This window comes from Musa acuminata, chromosome BXJ2-6 (genome assembly GCF_036884655.1).
Source record: "Musa acuminata AAA Group cultivar baxijiao chromosome BXJ2-6, Cavendish_Baxijiao_AAA, whole genome shotgun sequence".
In the NCBI taxonomy this organism is placed as follows: Eukaryota; Viridiplantae; Streptophyta; class Magnoliopsida; order Zingiberales; family Musaceae; genus Musa; species Musa acuminata.
Window position 1 is genome coordinate 36,975,504 of NC_088343.1, and position 21,559 is coordinate 36,997,062.

The 21,559-nt window shown below is 35.2% G+C and overlaps 1 protein-coding gene across 1 annotated transcript; it reads right to left on the minus strand.

Annotated features, from left to right (window-relative positions):
* Positions 1-1,999: 1,999 nt before the first annotated feature.
* LOC135615401 (uncharacterized) lies at positions 2,000-18,279 on the minus strand. The gene is made up of 6 exons (XM_065113839.1): positions 18,171-18,279; positions 6,655-6,740; positions 5,024-6,559; positions 4,711-4,923; positions 4,518-4,642; positions 2,000-3,020 (listed from the first exon to the last, which is right to left on the minus strand). The coding sequence occupies exons 1-6, from the start codon at positions 18,171-18,173 to the stop codon at positions 2,455-2,457; spliced, it is 2,529 nt and encodes an 842-aa protein (XP_064969911.1). The 5' UTR covers positions 18,174-18,279; the 3' UTR covers positions 2,000-2,454.
* Positions 18,280-21,559: the final 3,280 nt, after the last annotated feature.

Genomic DNA, 21,559 nt, shown 5'->3' on the forward strand with positions numbered 1-21,559 from the left:
GAATCTTAATAAGAACAGTTACGTTATTATTAAATAAGATATTCAATAATAACCGTTACAAAGTATTCATAGGATAGGATGAGAATTATGATTACATTACAATCAAATATTAACATATGGGATAGAACACAAATTTTAATTATTTCAATTAAATACAGCACTCAATTCTTCACTAACAAATGAATAAATATAAGGCAAGATTATTAAGTACCCAAATGCAAATTCTTCATGCATCCTTCCTTCCTCCAGCTGCAACAAACCATGGCCCCACCACTTCTATATATATATATATATATATATATATATATATATATATATATATATATATATATAGAGAGAGAGAGAGAGAGAGAGAGAGAGAGAGAGAGAGAGAGAGTTAGAATAACCTCTCTGTTTGTACAAGAAACCCATTTATTTCATACCTGAAATGCTTTCCAAATTAATCACACACATTTAATCACAGACGCAATCTAAATTTAGGAATAAATGATAAAAGAGAATTTACTATAAAGAAACCTATGAAATATCATCTTTTTCTTGAGGTTAAAAACGTAATTCCAACACATTTAAACAAATTCGGATACCTATAAGGTAATTTGTGCTAAGCTGACTGCATTTTGACATGTATGAGCTTATAGGTTGCAAGTTGAATCAATTCATATTTAATTTTCTCTTGTACATAAAATTAATGTTACATAACATATCAAACATCTGACCAAAGGATCATCAATCTTTTGTTTATCTGATTCAAGAGTTCAATGGCAATCTGTAATGTATTCCACTTGTTTTTGACTGATACAAGTGTATATTAACAAAATATACTGTATTAAAAATATTTATATATATGAGATGAAAATAATTATTCCAAGAGGATAGTCTCATGTCATTAAAGATCGAAAGTCCATATTTCCAAAATATTGGGATTGACGATACATACGAGATTTCAAGAATCCAGCGGTAAATGGCAAAAAGCCCATATTTCCAAAACATATTACCAGTCAATTCCTCAATAATGCACAATGTTGTACTAATCATGTCTGCATATGATTCTTCTCCTAAATTTTGCTTTTGCATTAAATTAATTCTCAAGAGTGGAATGTGCATTCGGAGATCCAATCGATTTTAAAATTTGATTCAATCATAAATTTGACAACAAAAAGAATAGGCAAATCTCATAGATTCCAACAAGCCTTAGCCCTAAAGAATTAAAAGCAATAATAACATGTGGAGTTGCCAAGTCAAAACAGAAGCTGTTTCCAAATGCTCTATAAACTCTCCATCATCATGGCAAACATAATGTTACAGGTTTCAAACACCAGGATTCAGATAACCAGAACTCTTGAAGCATTTTCCCTAGATAATTCTTTACATAATTCCAAAATAAATCCCTGAAGTTTACAACAAAGTTAAGAGAGAATCTCTCACATATTCCAACGAATCTTAGCCCTAAAGAATTAAATGCAATAACAAATGGAGTTGCCAAATCAAAATAGAAGCTGTAACCAGGACTGCTGAAGCAATTTACCTAGATCATGCTTCACATAACTCCAAAATAAATCACTGAAGTTTACAACAAAGTTAAGAGAGAATCTCTCACATATTCCAACGAATCTTAGCCCTAAAGAATTAAATGCAATAACAAATGGAGTTGCCAAATCAAAATAGAAGCTGTAACCAGGACTGCTGAAGCAATTTACCTAGATCATGCTTCACATAACTCCAAAATAAATCACTGAAGTTTACAAACAAACAAGAGGTAAATCTCACATGTTCCAACTAATCTTAGCCCTCAAAACTTATATGCAATAACATATGGAGTTGCCAAATCAAAACAGAAGCTGTTTCCAAATGTTCTATAAACTCTCAAAACTACAAGTGACCTTTATCATCATGGCAAACATAATTTTACAAGTTTCAAACATCAGGATTCAAGAACCAGAACCGCTAAAGCATTTTACCTAGATCATTATTTTTACATAATCCCAAAATAAATCCCTGATCCTAGAAGACACTTTTTTCTTTACCTCTCTAAGCAACCGATAAGCTCTCCAGCACAAAAAAGCAAAGACACAGTTGCACAACTGTGAGAGTAACCAAGAGGGGATGGGTTACAACAGGTTTGGACTAACATGATACTAGAAATGACACAAAACATGTAAGATATATATTCAAAATGGTTACTTACATGAGATCGGTCGGAATATATCAATATGACATCATAGAATACAACAGACAGATATTTACAATGGTTATTGAAGTAAAATGTCAAAGCTTGAGAACTGACACCAAAAGTGGTCTAAAAAATTTGCAGATTGAAAAGCACAAGTGCAAAACTGTTCTATAATTTCCCAGGTGAACCGCAACGTGGCATGTTGCTAAGGCGCCATTTTGATATCGGTTCTTGAACTTTTGTAAGAAACATTGTTGCACAAACAGGGCACCATCCAGTGGTAACTAAGTGAGTGAATCACTATTGAACATGTCTTTTAAATGTGCATCATCACAAGTCGACCAGCTATACCCCAGTTTGAGGTCTAATGAATCGCTTCCTCTTATCCTAGAAGTTAAAGCCATGTCTTCACCTTGTTCTGGAAATAAGTTCATGGGGTAATTGGTGGTCCCCTCGTCATGATCGAAGTTGAAAGTAAATAGTTCTTGGTGATAATCTTTGCAACCATTACTGGGTTGTGCCATTTCACAGTCACTCACAATCTGTTCCCCGGAAGGGTACTCACAATTAAGTGGAATTTGCTTTCCTGAAGGCAACAAACATGCATTTCTATCATGGCATTCATCTAGTTTTTCTTCAGAATTATTTGAGTTCCCCACCAACTTATTTGCAACAATACAATTTTCAGCAATATCATCAGACTCTTTCTTTGTTGCATGTGTTAAGTATGGTGCCCGCTCTTTCTCTTCTGTGATTTCATCATAACTAGGAGAACATTCGGCTGGTGCACAAGACACTGCACCTTGTCGCCTTCTAAAAACCGCCCACAAAAAGTATTTTTCTTGAAATTCTACATGAATATGAAATATCATCAGCTAACATCATCAGAGCAATCTAAAAAACAAGCACTGGAGTCGGGTGTAAACAAAATATATGAAGTTAAATCAGTCTGAGAAATCTGATTTGATCCTAATCTGATGGATCAGCTAAAAAAACCTGATCCACATCAAGATGGGTGATGTCGGACATCCAATCCAAAAACCCAATCCAAAAACTTTAGTGGCACAACATATAACAACCTAAATACAAGATTAAAAATTAGTTTAGTTATATGGAGCCACAAGATAAAATTAAAAAAAAAGCAAAAGCAATGGTAGCATTCAAATGTTGAATGTACATGCAAGGAATGAAATTTTGTACCGTACCAGAGTTTCGAGACTCGCTTGGTATGGTACAATACTGTATACCGAGCGATACAATTCGATATACCGCTTGGTATATGTATTAAAAAAATACCGATGACCTCGTCGCCCTTTTTGGCGCGTGGGGAGAAGAACGTACCGAAGTTTCAAGACTCGCTTGGTACAGTACGATACTATATACCGAGCGATACAATTCGGTATACAGCTCGGTATATATATAAAAAAAACCGACAACCTCGTGGCCCTTTTTGGCACGTGGGGAGAAGAAACCTTCTTCTCCCCACATGAGCAGAAAGCCAAGGCGACGTCACCTCTCTTCTCCCAGCGCCGAGGGAAGTCGTCGATAGATAAGGAGGGAGAGCGACATCGATCTCTGGGTTTTCCTCTCCTTCTCCCTTTTCTTTCTTCCCTCGCTTAACACCACCCTTCTCCCTTTCTTTCTTCTCCCTCAGTCACCATCAGGGGCAGAAACAACCCCAATCGACAGTACCGTCTAGTTGCAAGCGGTCCGTGTACCAGTTTGCTGGCGGACCGATATGTACCGCCTGATACGAGCAGTATTATTCGAAATTAAAGACCTTGTGTACATGAATCATCCATCCTTAGTGGTGCACAGGTACATACCAATAAAAGAATAAGTAGGTCTTCCACATTAAAAGAATACTAATTAGCCATCTATTGGCGTATCATCAACGAAATCAAGGGTTTTCCAATGTTTTGTCATTGTTTCAAACAAAAGTTTCCTGTTTCCTTGTGACTACTAAGAGATCTTCTTTGGTATGTCAAAACTAGTTAATAGCCATTTATTATTGTATACAATATAGGAACCAACCATAAATATTAGCAAACGCAAGATTTTATCGATTCTAATAACATCCATTTCAACATTCTCATTACTTGTTTATTTTGTTTTGAATAACCAAACACTGCACTTATAGAACATTTTGTACTCAAAGAGGGAATAAACAAAATCCCTCGCACGAATCAGACTGTAAGACCATTATATTTTTAAATATTCCTAGATGAAAACATGGACGAGATCTAAAGCTTTAGTGTATAAGTTTTAGATTGACTTCTGATCTCTAACTCAGATATAGCATCTCTTTTAGATTTACAAATACCATCATGCTTGAAGGGAGACTTACTACGATAACTTTCCGGCAGTACAATCGAGGAGAATGCAAGCAGCTCTGCCTCATCATGTTTAACCTTCAAGACAAAATCCTTTTTAGTGATCTCACATAATAGTTCATCAAGCATTGCCCCCACTCTGAAACACAATTGCATGAAGAATTAGTACGCATTGATAAAGGAGCAACATCAGTAAAATGTCTGTACCTAGCATCTTGCGCAAAGAAATAGAGGGCAATGCTCTCATCATTTGGTGGTGAAGTCTTGAAACTTTTAGGCCATGAATCCAACCTTGAGAGCTTTGTCATTTGTAAGACTGCTGGTAACTTTTTTGCAATGTTCCAGACTTTCTCACATGCTTTACTTGAAATATGAGCTGTAAATGGACCAAGTTCCTTGTTGCATACATGAAAGTGGCCCCTGAAAGCCACATTGTAATATTACAAAAAAAGCTAGGTGGAAGAAACAGAAGAATACTGAAAAAGCTGCAAATTAGGCAATACAACCAGACAACTCTAACCTCCAAATGTGATTTCTAATTGGTTGTGCAGATAAATTATAAGGCTCATAACTGGAAGCCAAACTGCATATCAATTTTCTTCCAGGAGTATGTTCTTCTACTTGCAAGGTTGGATGAAGTTGCAAAGGACCACTAATTGGGGAATTTTGACCAGTACTGTTTATATGAACCTCTTCATCTAGCAGGCACTCATTAGGTAATCGCCTCATTTTTTTCAAGAACCTGCCATCAGAAAGCTCGCTAGATACATTCACTGACTTCTCTGCTTTTAAATGTCCCTCATTAGCCTCATTGTTAATCTGAACATCTTCATCTAATTGGTCATCCTCCAGTAACATCAATCTTCTACTCTGCATCCTCAAGTTTTTCCTCTCTAGTTGCATTCTAAATGACTTGAATGGATCAACAACTTTCATCTGCAACAAATTATCTGTTGACCTGTTTGATATTCCATCTTCTGAAGGACCAGCATGATTTTCCTTGTAAACATATTGATGTGGCTTCCCTGGTGAAGCAGCTTTTATGGCCGTAACAGTTTTGTCATATCTTACTTCCGTGAGTCTCTTATTAACTGCATTGTTAGTCTGTGCTTCTTGATCTAACTGCTCACCCTCAAGTAATATCAATCTTGTCCTCCGCATCCTCAAGTTTTTCTCCTCAGATTGCATTCTAATTGATTGGAACAGATCATCAACTTCCTTCTGCGACAAACTATTTGTTGACCTGTTTGATTTTACTGTGGCACCAGCACAAGTTCCATTCTGAACACTATGAGTGCAAGTAATATATTGATGCGGGTTTTCTGGTGAAGCAACTTTTGGAGCAATAACAGTATTCTCATATCTTGCTTCCAAAAGTCTCTCAGTAACAGCACTGTTATTTAGAACATCTCCATCTAACTGGTCATCCTCTGGTAATATCATTCTTCTTCTCTTCAAGTTTTTGCGCTCAAATTGAATTCCAAATGATTGTGACAAATCGACAACTTTCTTCTGGAGCAAACTATCTGATGGCCTGTTCCATTTTCCATTTACTGTGGAATCACCATTGTTTTCCATGTGAACATGACCGTGAGGAACATATTCCTGTCGCTTCTGGGGTGAATCGTGTTTCGGAGCGGTAAGAGTATTTTCATATTTTGCTTCCACATTGTTAGTCTGAATATCTTCATCTAATTGGTCATCCACCGGTATTACCAATCTTCTCCTCTTCTTCAATTTTTTGTCCTTTAGTTGCACTCTGAATGACTGGGACAAATCATCAACTTCCTTCTGCAACAAACTAGCCGGTGACTTCCTGATACTCGCTTGTCCGTGTACTGTGGCAGGACTTTTCTTATAATGGGGTTGCTTCTGAGGTGGGGCAAATTGTGGGGCAGCAATGGTAATCTGACATCTTTTCCTAATTTTTTTACACTTTAACTTCCTCGTGCTTCTGTGTAGTATCTCTAGCTCAACCTTGGAAGGCCTAGGCTTGCACAGATCACATGACCAACTAACCTCTTCATGATAAGAAGGCAATATGTCCAAGCAATATCTGCAGCAACCACATCAATATAAATGGAAAATGTCAAGATTTAAAGAAGGTACATTATCCGAGAAGCCATATAATTGTGTATCATGATAGCATACCGGTGTTCGGCAGAACTCTTACACATATTGCAGTATATTAGAAGCTCGGTGTAACCTGGCACGCCACACGTCTGGCAAACAAGTACCTACATAGTCAACAATATAATACATTTTATATGATAAATGTGAAGAAGTGTCACAGATGAGGAATGTCGTCATAAAATCACAAACCCCTTACCAAAAAATTCTTCTCAGATTCTTAAAGGCTAAAAATATTCTAATAAAATAACCCACACACGGGTGGTGTCACAAAATCCCCCACCCATATCCTTAACATGCTTATTAGAGCCCTTAGGCATGTCTCCTCAACAGTCATATAAATACATGGTGGTATAATGGTGGTTGCATCTGATGGAGTATCCCGAACCATCCACAAGTATTTTAACAAACTGACCAATAAACTAGTAATGGAAATTAGACAACATTTTGAAGACGTGAAAAGAAAAAGGACCAAATCAAATCACTTTAGATTGATGGTGAACTCGGGTTTGAGTTCAATTGACATTTTTGGGTTGTCACATGACAACATCATGTATAATTAGTTACTTATTTCCTAGATTGACAATAAAGTAGAAGGCAAAAATCAATAAGAAAGAATATTGCAAGAATCATCACCTTGCAAGAAAGGAAGAGCATCATGCACAAAGAAGAAAGATAATCATATAGAATCATTATCTTGCAAGAAAGGAAGAATATCATGCACAAAGAAGGAAGATTATTCCACAAGAATATTTTAGAATCTTTTCTTCTCTTCAGATACAATGTATTAAATGATCCTGATGTATTTTTACTTTTTTTTCTTATTTGTCAACTCCCTTTCTTCTTGTATTTATGGTCTATATACATGTATATATATGTGTGTATATATATATATTTGTGTATATATATATTATATTATATTAAAAAATCTAAAAAGGAGGCATACGCTGCCTCGACGACGTCGCCTCCTCCTCTTCTCGTCACCTCAGACGAGGAGAAGAACATGATCTCCTTCATCTCCTTATCTGTGGCGTTCAGCGAAGAAGGCGGCGAAGACGTTAAAGGCCGTAAACGTCTCTAGCGTTCGACAAAGACGAAGCTGCAGAATCGCAGACGAGGCGATAAAGGAGACTACATCTTCCACTGCTCTAGCTGCTGCCTGGCCGTTACCTCCTGGATCAGGATCATCGAGGGAGGGCAACACCGAATTGGGACGAGTCGAGGTTGTCCCGATTCTCCCTCTTCTTCGAACGCTCTCTCTTTCTTCTTCCTTCTCCCTCGTCGCTTCTTCGTCCCGCGTCGTAGCCAAGCTGATACAGCTTGGTAGCGATTGGTCACAGTCAAAATCAATTGTTACCACCCAATACATCCCCGTATTGTCTAATACAGGGCCATATCAAGCGTTTCTCCTAGTAGCGGGTGGTCCGCGTACCAGTCTACTAACTGTCTGGTACGTACCGCACGATATGGGCAGTATCATTCAAAATTTAGAACCTTGTCCTAAATCCAACTCACGATTATGATAGCTTAAATCATATCGAGACAAATCAAGAGCTGGAGCGAAGGCAAAATCACATTAAAAAAAACAATAGTACTAGAAATCACTACAGAAATAACTCAACATTTTGAGTACAAACTCGAAAGAGCATATAAAAGACCTCGTGCTTCACTACTTGCACCATCATGATACATCCACAGCTTGGACATGTTGGAGAACTACCAAAATCATCAGGGTCACAATAGACACAATTTTAGGAATATTGATTATGACATCAGAAAAATAGTCAAAGCAAAAGCAACCTGCTTCGATGGTAGGTTGGTGTCTGACATGGATGACTATTTCAATTGGCATGACATGTCAAAGGATCACCAAGTACACTTTGCAAAAATGAAAGTCACGGGTTAACCCAAACTCCACTGAACCAATATTGAAAAAGAAATTCAATGTTCAAGACAAACTTCGATAGAAATGGGGATGAAACAAAAGAAAAACTAAAAAAAAATATATCCCTATATCCTACCAAGAGCATTTAATGGATCAACTTCAAACCTTGTATCAAAACAATATGTCTGTTGCTTAAAATTATAAGAAGTTTGATGAACTGATGGTTAAATATGACATTCAAGAGACGACTCATCAAACTATTTCACAATTTTGCACTGGACTAAAACTTGAAATTAGGAAAGAGAAACATGTTATTGACTCTTTGGAACATGCATAAAATATGGCCTTTTGAGTATGAGCAATATCTCAAAGTTCATGTCCCTATAAGGTTCAATTCTCAAGTCGGGGAATTTTGCACACATAGGATCAGTAAAAATAATAAGCTTCTGAAAACTTCAAAAGTTGCCTCCAATCAAAATCAATTTAGTGATCTAACCACTAGACATCCAGATGAAAAAGAAAAGACTGACTGTTAATGAACCTTTGAGACAAAACAACTCCTAAACTTGTTGTTTTAGCTGTCATAAGTTAGGACACTTAGCACCAAGGATCGAAATATCATACCGTATCAGAGTTTCGACCTTCTCTCAATACGGTACGGTACTGTATACTGAGCGGTATACCGTTCGATATATATATATATATATATATATATATATATATAAAATGTGTGACGTCGCCTCTCTTCTCCCAAGCGGGGCGACGTCGCCTTATATATATGTATGTATATATGTATATATATCAAGGTTCGCAATACCGTACCGTACCAATACGAAACGATATACCGAGCGGTATACAGCGTTTCGAGTATATCAAGGTTGGCAATACCGTACCGTACCAATACGAAACGATATACCGAGCGGTATACAGCGTTTCGAGCGAACTGCGATATACAGCGTTTCGACGTTCGCTCGATACGGTACGAAACGATATACCAAGCCATACATACATACATAAATATAACTTGGCGACGTCGCCTCTCTCTTCTCCCAAGCGAGGCGACGTCGCTTCGACGACGTCATCTCGTTTATATATATATATAAATTAATATATATAGAAGATTATATATATATATATATATATAAATTAATATATATATAAAAGATTATATATATTTATATTTTTTTATTTAAACATTGCATCACCTCGACGACGTCGCCTCGTTTATTTAAATATATAAATATATAAATATATATATATATATATATATAAATAATCCGAAATAGGCGACATCATGTCACCTTGGCGAAGTCGCCGAACGTCGCCTTTTTCTAAAATATTTATATATAGATATAAATATTATATATATATATTATTTTATTATTATTATTTTTCGTTCCGTCGGGTAACGGGCAGTCCGCGTACCGGATGGTATCATTCGGTATTACCTACCTTGATATATGTATATATGTATACATATGTATATATGTATATACATATGTATATATATATATATATACATATACATATATATATTATTTATAAATAATAAAAAATCGCCCGACAGCGAGCGATCTACGTACTGGTTTACTGTCAGATCAATACGTATCGCCCGTACCAGGCGGTATTATTCGAAACTGTATACCTTGCTTTGCACATTAATGTCCAACAACAATCCTTCACGTTCGAAAATGAATTAACATATATCCCTAAAGAAGTCACTAATGATTAAAACTATTTAGCTAATAAAAATGACAATGAAACCCTTGCTATCATGAGACATATCTTAACCATACCCAAGGTAGAGGAGGATTGGAGACGAACCAATGCTTTTCATACCTATAGTGAAGTGGGCAACAAGAGTTGTAAGGTAATCAATGATGGGGGTAATAGAGCAAATGTCATATCCACAGAAGCCCTCAAAAAAACGAAATTGAAACCTGAAACATACTCTCAACCCTATAAGGTAACATGGCTAAATAAAGTCACTATCCTTGTTAACTAGCATTGTCTAGTTCCCATTAAGTTCGCAACATATTAAGGACAAGTTTGGTGTGATATCCTTCTGATGAAAATTGCTCATATCCTTTTAGGACAACCATAACTCGTTGACATGGATTTGATCCATTTTTATCATACTAACACTTATGTGTTTAAGCAAGAGGGAATATCAAACCCATCTAAGCCAATGGAAGTTAACAAAAGCTCACAAGTGTCACATAAAGATAAACCACTGCATGTGTTAAGCAAAAAATCTTCTGAACATAAAAGCCAACAAGAAGGGATAATTTATGCTCTTGTGACTAAGTAGAAAGATCACCATCTAAAGGATCCCGAGACCATCCAAAAGAAGTTGATACTGTTCTTCAAGAATTTAAACATCTTACGTTTGATGAATTGTCTGATGAATTACCCCCCTCTTAAAGACATTTAGCATGCCATTGACCTAGTCCCGGTGTTAACTCTTCCAAACTTGCCACTATAGGATAAACCCTTGGAATATCTTGAACTAAAAAGACAAGTAGATAATCTCCTATGGAAAGGTTTTATTAAAGAAAACTTAAGTCCTTATGCATTTCCTACACTGCTCACCCAAAAAGCATGGTAGTTAGAGAATGTGTACAGACAATCAAGCTATCAATAAAATCAATAAAATACGCAAGGACTTATGCTTTCTTTAATAAAATAAGTACGAATTATTCGTCAAGAAGATGAGTGAAAAACAACCTTTAAAATAAAAGAGTGTTTGTATGAATGATTAGTCATGTCTTTTGGTCTTTAAAATACACCTAACACATTTATGAATGTTATGTCACAAGTACTTCGCCCTTTCATTAGCAATTTTCTTGTCGTCTATTTTGATAACATTCTGATCTACAATAAGGATGAACATCTTCATCACCTTTGCCAAGTTCTAGAAGTCCTTAATAAGGAAAAACTGTACATCAACTTGAAGAAATGTTCATTTCTATAATCACATGTCATTTTTCTTGGTTTTGTTGTCTCCTGTGAGTTATAACTGACCCCGAAAAGGTTAAGGCTAACAAAGATTGGCCTACCTCTACAAACATTCATGAAATTAGGAGTTTCCATGGCCTAGCTATATTTTATTGTAGGTTCATTCGATCCTTTAGCACCACTATGACTCCTAGTACAAACTGTGTGAAAAAGGATGAATTTAAATGGACCAAAGCTGCTACCTCTAAAGCCATTGACAAGATTAAAGGAAAATGACACAAGAACCTATTTTGCAACTTCTAGAATTCTCAAAAGTCTTTGACGTTGTTTGTGATGCCTCAAGGTAGGAATAAGTGGAGTATAAAGTCAAGGACATCTTATTGCATTTTTTAGCAAATAATTAAATGAAACCCAACAAAAATATTCTATTTACAATAAGGAATTTTATGCGATTGTCCAAGCCTTAAGATATTGGCAACATTTCTTGTTAAAAATGAATTCATCCTATATTCGGATCACCAAGCCTATGAAACATTCAATCACAAGAGAAAATTACGGCTGCGACACATTAAATGGGTTGAGTTCCTCCAAGAACATACATTTGTCCTAAAGCACCAAACAGGGGTTGTAAACAAAATTGCTAATGCACTTAGTCAAATGACACTTGTCTTGTACTCTATGATAAAGTGATTGGATTTAAACGCATACAAGATGAGTATGCCTTGTCGTGATTTTGAGAAAACCTATAAAACATTATTAAACAGATTAAGATTAGACAATAGATTTTACCATCCATAATATATTCTTATTTAAAGGTGTTCCTTTATATATTCCCAATGGTTCCCTTAGAGACTTCATTGTTTAGGAAATGCATGTTGGAGGGGATGTAGATCATTTTGGTTGAGATAAAACCATTATCATGGTTGAGGATAGATTCTTTTAGCCTAGTCTCAAGAGGCATATAGGTCGCATTATATCTCAATGTCGTACATATCAACTGCATAAAGGAAGAAAACACAGGGCAATATACATCTTTACCTGTACCTCAACCCCTTGAAGACCTTAATATGAAAGTTGTCATTAGGTTATCATGAACCATAAGAGGCCATAATTCTATTTTTGCTATGGTGGATCGATTGAGCCAGATTGCACACTTAATAACATGTAAAAAGACAATTGATGTCTCACATGTAGCCAAATTATTCATAAAAATTGTTAGTTTGCACAGTCTACAAAAGACCATTATTTATGATAACGATGTTCGATTCACAAGTTATTTTTAAAAAATCTAAAAAATCTTAAACATAAAGTTACAATTCTCTTCAGCATATCACTCTTAAACTGATGGGCAAATTAAGATGGTTAATAAGAGTCTAGGCAACCTTTTTGCGATATCTGATTAGCGATCATGTGTCCACAACCGAGTTTTGTTTCTTGAAAGATCAAGAGACAAATGCATGACCTAAGCAAAACCAACCGAGTTGACATGTTCTTGATGTACTTTTTCTATTTATTTGACAATCAACAAAATGAGCATCAGCATAAGCAAGTAACTCAAAGTGTTTAGAATTTGGATACCATAGTCCTAGATTAGGAGTTCCTTTTAAATATCTAAAAATCCTTTTAATAGCTTTTAAGTGAGATTGTTTGGGAGTAGATTGAAATCTAGCGCATAGTCCAACACTAAATATAATATCGGGTCTAGTTACTGTGAGGTATAATAAACTATCTATTATACCCATACAAGTCTTTTGATCAAAACATTCTCCATTAGTGTCCATATCTAGTTTTATAGAAGTGCTCATTAGTGTATTAATAGTTTTAGCACTGTCCGTGTTAAATCGTTTCAATAGATCTAAAGCATACTTAGTCTGACTAATAAAAATTCCATCACTTAGTTGTTTAATTTGCTCCCTTTCGTCGAGTTTGCATATAACAGTTATGTCAACATATCTATTGGTCTTAACCCTTTTGAGGTTGTTCTTGGACATCAATTTCAAAAAACCTATTGATCTTATTCTCATTCCTCCATAAGCCAAACTTAATGAACCTACTAAATCCTTTGCTAAACACCTCCATGACTTACATAATGAGATTCGCAAAAAGATTAAGTAATAAATTATACAAGTCTACTATAGATGTTAATCACAAGTCACAAGAATTTGAGGACAGCATGGTAATGATGAGAGTCTAACTCGAGAGATTTTCACGAGGAACCTTGAAAAAGCTTCATGCCAAAAACCCTGGTCCTTACAAAAGCATTCAAAAATCAGTTCCAACGTTTATAAACTTGACCTTCCACCATATCTTAGTATTACTCGAGTTATCAATATTGAAGATTTGACACCCTATAAAGAACCACAAGATCATACTCCACCTCACTTCCCAAGTACCCAACCTTTCACCTTGTCACCACCACAACCCATAATGCCTTCTCCAACTATACCCACTTAAAAGAGAAAAAAAAAGAGAGAAAATAGAGGATATCCTAGACGAACAAGTCAACACTCGTAATAGGAGATATCAGAGATTTATTATCAAATGGAAAAGGCAATCAGATTCAGATTGCACATTGATCACAAAAGAACTCCAACAACTCAACCCTGAACTCTACAATCATTTTTGCCTCATCACATTATCAGAGATGAATGCTTTCAAGCCAGGGAGAGTTTATGAAAATCAAACTACATTCCAAATACGTGAAACTTTGGATTGCTGGTGAACTCAAGTTTAGGTTCAATTGATATTTTATGGTTCCCCCGTGATAACATCCTGCACAATTAGTATCTTACTTCCAAGAAAGACAATAAAGTAAAAGAATAAATAAATAAAAGAGAATATTACAAGAATCATGATAATGGGATCATGGTTCACCTTACCGATCCTTACGATGTACCGACCAGCTATCAGTACATATATACCAATCTGTACTAAGTGTATCGACATATGGTATAGTGGGGTGTATCAATGTACCACCCATATTGATCCCCTATCAAACCGGTACATACCACCTGTATCGAGTGTTACATCGCAATACGACGAACCTTGAATGGGATCATCTATTTTTTAATAAATAATAATTTTCTTTCCCACAAATTGTGAGAATGGTACAAGGCCACATCTTTTCCCTCGATATGAGTCAAAAGACTTAGAGTAAGCCCATGATTATCCCCTGCATTCATCTCCTCTCCCCTCCTCAATCAACCTACAACAAAGACCCATAAACCAATCTTTAAGTCAGACATAAAAATGTTAAAGTGCTCCTTGATGGTATGGGTCTCTGATTAAACCCCATCTTTGTTCTTTATTGCTTAAATTAATATTTCAACATATCAAATTTCTCTCGCCTCCCCTCTCTCTTTATTTTAAATTTTTTATTTATTATTCACCCAACCATTTCTCTCTTCATATTAAGCATTCCCATCAAGGTTGTCCTACATCAACTAGTTTATAAAATTTCCATCAAAGAGAGCATTAAATCAATAAAACATGTCCTTAAGATGTAACATGGTAATAATGTAATATTAGGCTAAAACAACTAATTTGTCATAATATTCATCTTTACTATATTTTATACTACCTATATATCTTTTTCTCTGTCTTTAGTACCTAATTTGTCATAAAAATAATCATAAACTATATATCTTATCAAACTAACAACTCTCTAAGCCTTTTTTTAGATTCCATAAAAAAATTTAATTTCTTCTTTTTATTTACAATTCAATAATCTTTAAACATTATCTTTTAATAATAATTACTCTTTGAACTTCCTCACATCACCACTAAGTCTCTCTAAAAAAGGCACCTCTACCAAGGATCTTTTTTAAGCACCTAATCTTATTGGCCATTGTAGACAAATAATATTAACATTATCCCATCTAAGTCAAAGTATCTCCCTTTTCATCCTATTCTTAAAAATCATTACATTATTATTTTTACAATTTCATCTAGTCCTAATAAATTTTTTACTATTTTTTTCTTCTTCCATTTACTGCAACAAATATCTCACACCATCAATCTATGTTGGCTCGTCAAGCTTTCGCCAAATATAACTTTATGATTCTTACGTATAACTTCCTCTATCTATCTAGTGAGAAAGAAATCTTTCTAATTATAGTTATGACCACTCTTACGAGTAACTAAATATTCATCTCTCTTCTTGAAGCAAATATTTCCCATTATGAGATCATACAAGGTAACAAAATTCAAAATCATATCACCATCTTTATTACTCTCCCTATAATCAAAACTAAGGTATGCTATTTCAAATGGTACCGTCCAGTACGGACGACACGTACCGGTCCGATGGCATACCGATACGTGGATCGCTCGTTACCGAACGGAACGTGCTACAGTGCTACATTGTAGTAGTGCTACAATGCTACAGTAAGAGGAAGAAATATTTAAAACCGCTCGGTAACAATGATACATTTTCATAGTATTTAAACCCTTCTTCTCCCCTATTTCACTCCATTACATTTTCATACTCTCTTAAACTATCTCAAACTCTTTTTTTCTCACATTTGTGCTCTCCTAAACTCTACAAAACAATGATTTATGAATTGAATCGAGACTAATTTAAGAAGATTAAGAGAAAGAACTTTCTAATCAAGAGGTATGTTTACAAAAGGACAATGCGTAATGAACTGAAATACGAACCTTGTACAAGATATTCTTCAACGCCCGAAAAAGATATGTGATACTATTCTTACCTAATTTACATTGATTTTGCTAAATTTATGTTATCACTATATTTATTTCTAACTTAAAAACCTATCCTAACCTTTTTTTTTCAGGTATTTTCAAAGGGTTTTATACCTAAATTTAGTGTACCACTCAGTACGCTTTGGCATACCGCTTGGTACACGGTACCGTACCGTACTGAGCCAACCTCAAAACACCGATACAGTATAGTATTGCATACCTTGACCAAGGTATGCAATTTCGAATGGTATCGCCCGCTACGGGACGGAACGTGCTACAGTGCTACAGTAAGAGGAAGAAATATTTAAAACCACTCAGTAACAATGATACAGTGCTCCAACGGTCGAATTGACCGTTGGAGCCCTTTCTCATAGTATTTAAACCCTTCTTCTCTCGACCGTTGGAGCCCTTTCTCATAGTATTTAAACCCTTCTTCTCCCCTATTTCACTCCATTACATTTCCATACTCTCTTAAATAATCTCAAACTCTTTTTTTCTCACATTTGTGCTCCCCTAAACTCTACAAAACGACGATTTATGAATTGAATCGAGACTAATTTGGGAAGATTAAGAGGAAAAACTTTCTAATTAAAAGGTATGTTTACATAAGGACAATCCGTAATGAATTGAAATACGAACCTTACACAAGATATTCTTCAAAGCCCGAAAAAGATATGACATACTATTCTTACTTAATTTACATTGATTTTGCTAAACTTATGTTATTAATATATTTATTTCTAACTTAAAAATCCTATCATAATTTTTTTTTTATTTTCAGGTATTTTCGAAGGGTTTTACACCTAAATTAAGTATACTGCTCGGTACGCTCTGGCGTACCGCTCGGTACATGGTATCGTACCATATCGAACCAACCTCGAAACATCGGTACGGTACGGTATTGCATACCTTGATCAAAACCACCTATGCACCCCTATATAATCATTCAAATATTTTTCAAATAAGTTTTCCATTATAGATACCATCTAAGTTTTCAAACACTCATGGCATTCAAAACATCCTCTCCTAAAACAAGTTTTAGAACCATAATTCTATCTTCAAATTTTTTCACATTAAAAATATTCTCAAATAAAAATATAAGATAAAAAGGCTAAAAAGGATATATTACAAAAATGTAAAATAAAATGTTTGAAAAGAGAAAAATGACAAAAAGGAACTCAAAGATATTATAGTGGCCTTAAGACTAACAACAACATCTATTTATAGGCTTTTATTCCTTCTTTGCATCTCTAAGCTCATAAGCTTCCTCGCTTTCATCTAACAAGTCTTCTTGGGATTGAGTTTAAATCAAGGATATTTTTGTACATAAATATTATTAGATTAGCTTTTGAACAATTAACCCTTAAGTTAGCATACCACCAAAAATACCAATAATTTAAGGATAAAAAATTGATTTCAAACCCCCGTAAAATCAAGTATTGTTATCAAACTAATATTATTTTTAGTTGTTTGAATCAAGATTTTGGCACATCGGCAAGTCGACTCAGTTAAAGATGATCTTGTATTACATTATTATCCAAAGATTCATATCCCTCTTCAAAAAAAAAACCGATCCTAGTTTGCTTCTCTAACCCCGACGATCTAAATTTATTCCACCATTAAACAATAAGGACCGCTAGAGTTACTTCCGCTTTGCTTCACAGTGGCAACATCTCAATCAATCATCCGATGCCCACAAAACAGATTCCTATTAGGAACGGACAATAGATTTTAAATTACTAAACCAAAGAGTTAGAGAGAGAAAAGTCTTGCCACTTTCCTGTTGTTTTCACTAACTCTCTTTTTCTTTTTCTTCTTTTTTTTCTTTGTTGAGGAGTCAAAGAAACAGGAAAAACCCTTGGACGATCAAACCACTCGACGAATGCGCCACAAAGAACCCCACAAGATGTGAAAATCGAACCCCCAAGAAACATGTAGAAACTACAATAACACGTACCCGGATCAAAAATCGAAAACAACTGATACTTACCATGGCTCTGCCACCCAGTAAGATGGAAAGCCTCGGAGAAACCCAAGAAACAAGGGGAAGGAGAACAAACAAACCCGAAAATAGTGGGAGGGACGGTTTAAATTGGCCCTGCGAGAGGCGGTGAGATAGCGAAGCGGTGTCAGAGACCGATTCTAAAAGAGCGGACGTGATGGTGACAGTGGGCCCCATAACGCCGTTTCCGGGTCGCATGTCGAACAGCTGTCAATCGAACGGCTGATGGTAAAACCGTAACTGTTTCGGAACGGTAATCGATTTCTTCGCATTTCGTTGACGTGCGCTTAGGAATCCCAATTCACCCTTCGATGGCGGGGTTTACCCCTTCTAGTCTAATCAAATCTTTCTTGAAAGATCTTGCACCGCATGAAGCGGACGCTCCGTCCAGGAGTCCGAAATCAAACAATGTTCTTAGTACGATTTGTTTGCATTCTCGGCATACTTACCGTTCTGTAACTTTTTCTCTCTCGTATGCTTTCATTGTATTTTCTTCCAAATTTAGGAATGTGTATAATTTGATTAGTTGCTGTTTGAGAAAGAATTACGTATTAAATTAGGATTGATCCTTTTTTTAGAAAGAAAATACTTTTATAATCATTTTTCTAGGAATAGAAAGATTTTTGAACAAAATTTTCTCAAAAAAAATTTATAGTTTTAAGAAATTCATGCAAAGGGTTTTTTTTATAATTTCTATGAATTGTTCCCTTTATATATATGATAATTTTATCCTTGTTCACCTTCATCATTGGTCGCTTATGCTTCGACCTTGCATGCAAGCTAATCTGATCGTTTTTCACCTTCGTGGGTGGACTCTTGATCATCTTCACCCAAACTCGATCACATACGTAAGCAAAGGGTCGATGTCGATATTATGATTGGAGGTCGAAGGTAACATAAAGGCAAAATTATTATTTATGAAAAAAACACTCAATAATAATTTTTGAAAATAAGAATACTCCTAAGAGAATTTCTTAAAACTATAGGTTTTTTTCAAAATTTTTAAACAATTACTGACAAAAGTTCCTATCAATTTATTTTTATTATATCTCGTCCCTCCATTTAGAATATATGATGGTATAATTTTCTTACTAATAGCTATATACGCTCTTGATCATTCTGAATAATGATATGATTTTGGTGAAGGTATGATTCTATTTTAAATAGAGTTGGTTTGATTTAAGTAAAATCTAAATTATTTTTTTCTTATATGGTACAGGCTGATTCTATCTTCTTGCTCTTTTCACCCCCTCTGTCTCTCTTTAGTACTGCTGGGAAGAGAGATGATTTGGAGAGAAACCAAAAGAGAAGTTATGCAGAGGGCGTATGTATGACGGAAGACGAGGAGGTAGGAGAAGTGATGCATGCATGAGTTTAGGAATTGTGACATGAATCAATTCATTAATTCGAACCGATTCAAAAAAAAAGAAAAAAAGAAATAAATATTTGGTGAAGGTAAACCTGGAATTTAAATAAAGGAGGCAAAGTTGGGTATAACAAAAGAAATATGAGAACCACAATCGATGATTTAAATTTAATACTAATCCGAGATGTGTAGTAGAAAAAAAGAAAAATAACAATAAATATCATGTTTTAGCTTTTTTGCATTTTTAAATTACAACACACTATATTATATTTTTTATAAATTCACTAATTATTATAATTTATATATTGTAAATTCGAAACAAAATGCAAGAGTTTAATGACAAATCGAAGACATTGGTAATTAATGAACATTTAGGATTCTCAAACCGAAGAGTACTCCCCTTGCATACTATGAAACGGTTTTCTTCCATTATAAAAAGGTGTCTTCACCTTCAGCTAAGGAAAGTGTAATGTTCACATTAGTATTTTCTCGGAGAATTTTTATTTTACATTAATCTTGAATTAGATTCTGATATATATTTAGGAGGCTCACTGAGTTAAGAAACTATAACATCTTACTAAATGATTTTGAATTTTCAGAAGGAAGTTAGGTTTATTCTTCTCTACATGTTGATTGCTTTAGTTGAGGTTGGATAAAAATTTTCATATATAATAGGAAATATAGTATCAGTTATCATCTGATACGTAATAATCACGTGGCACTAATTTGATATGTAATTAGAAGATCAATCATGAATTCTCTTCTCATACAAAAAAAAAAAAAGAAAGATAATTATGATTTTTTTCATAAGAAAAAGATGATTTAATTTCAAACTTCTTTCTTATAGAATTATGATTTGACATCTATACTCTAAGACATTGGGTTGTTACCTTCAGCGCAAAGAGATTAAATTGAGAAATCTCTTCAAACATCGATCTTCATGTAAGTGGTACATTGGGAGCTCAGTGTTTCCACCTCGAAGGTATCTCAAATGTTCTTACGCATACAAATTAATATCATGTTGGGTTGATCAGGACATCAATTACTTTCTCCCCTAACATTTTTGACACTCGAAGGAGGATCTAATGTCATAGATATGTCCTCCTGCCAACCCTCTCAACAAACACTAAGTAAAAAGGTTTTTTCTTCGAACCAAAGTACTTTCCTTGAAGGGGAAACAACCATCCTTTCCATATATTGATACATCACATCGATGTAAGCGTTGATACGAAACAAGAGTTTGTTTAATGACTCGAGCCTCTCACCCTCGAAGGTGACTCAGAGCCACCTGCTCATCTTTATCGATATATTCTTAGACCTCACATAGCAGGTGTAGATGTTAACGGGTATAATACATGCCATCACCCTATTTTTGCCCTGGTTTGCCCAACAGGCGACACATCCAACTCCATCGTGGTCAATAGCTCAACTCGCTACGATGGGAGGAACAACATGAAATGTGTCTAAGGTACACGAGTCAAAAAAAACTAAATCTACATTAGAAGAAACTCATTACGATGGGAGGCATAAGATGAAATGTGTCAAAGGCACACGATTTAGAAAAACTCAATCTGTCTCGGAAGAAACCCGTTATGACAGGAGGCATAAGATGAAATATGCCCAAGGTGTACAAGTTAGGAAAACCTGATCTGCATCGAAATAAATCGGCTACAATAGGAGGCACAAGATCAAATATGTCCAATGTGCACAAGTCAAAAAAACCTGGCCTATATAAGAAGACACCTACCATGGTGGGAGGCGCAAATCAAAATATATCGAAGGTGCGTGAGTTGGAAAAACCCAACTCATGCAAGAAGAAACCCACCACGACGGGAGCCATAAATCAAAATATGCCTAAGGTGCGTAAGTTGTGAAAACTCGATCCACGTAAAGATGAATCCCTCCAAGCATAGAAATATGTCTGAAGGATATTGGTTGGATGTCTTAACTACTGCATCCACCCAAAGCATAGAAATTGAGTCCACCAAGGAACAATGAGGTATATGTTGAA

Coding starts and splice junctions, on each gene's coding strand:
- LOC135615401 (XM_065113839.1), bottom strand. Junction 6,560..6,654: donor AAGAGTTCTGCCGAACACCG/GTATGCTATCAT, acceptor TGGTTGCTGCAG/ATATTGCTTGGACATATTGC. Junction 3,021..4,517: donor ACTGCCGGAAAGTTATCGTA/GTAAGTCTCCCT, acceptor ATATTCATGTAG/AATTTCAAGAAAAATACTTT.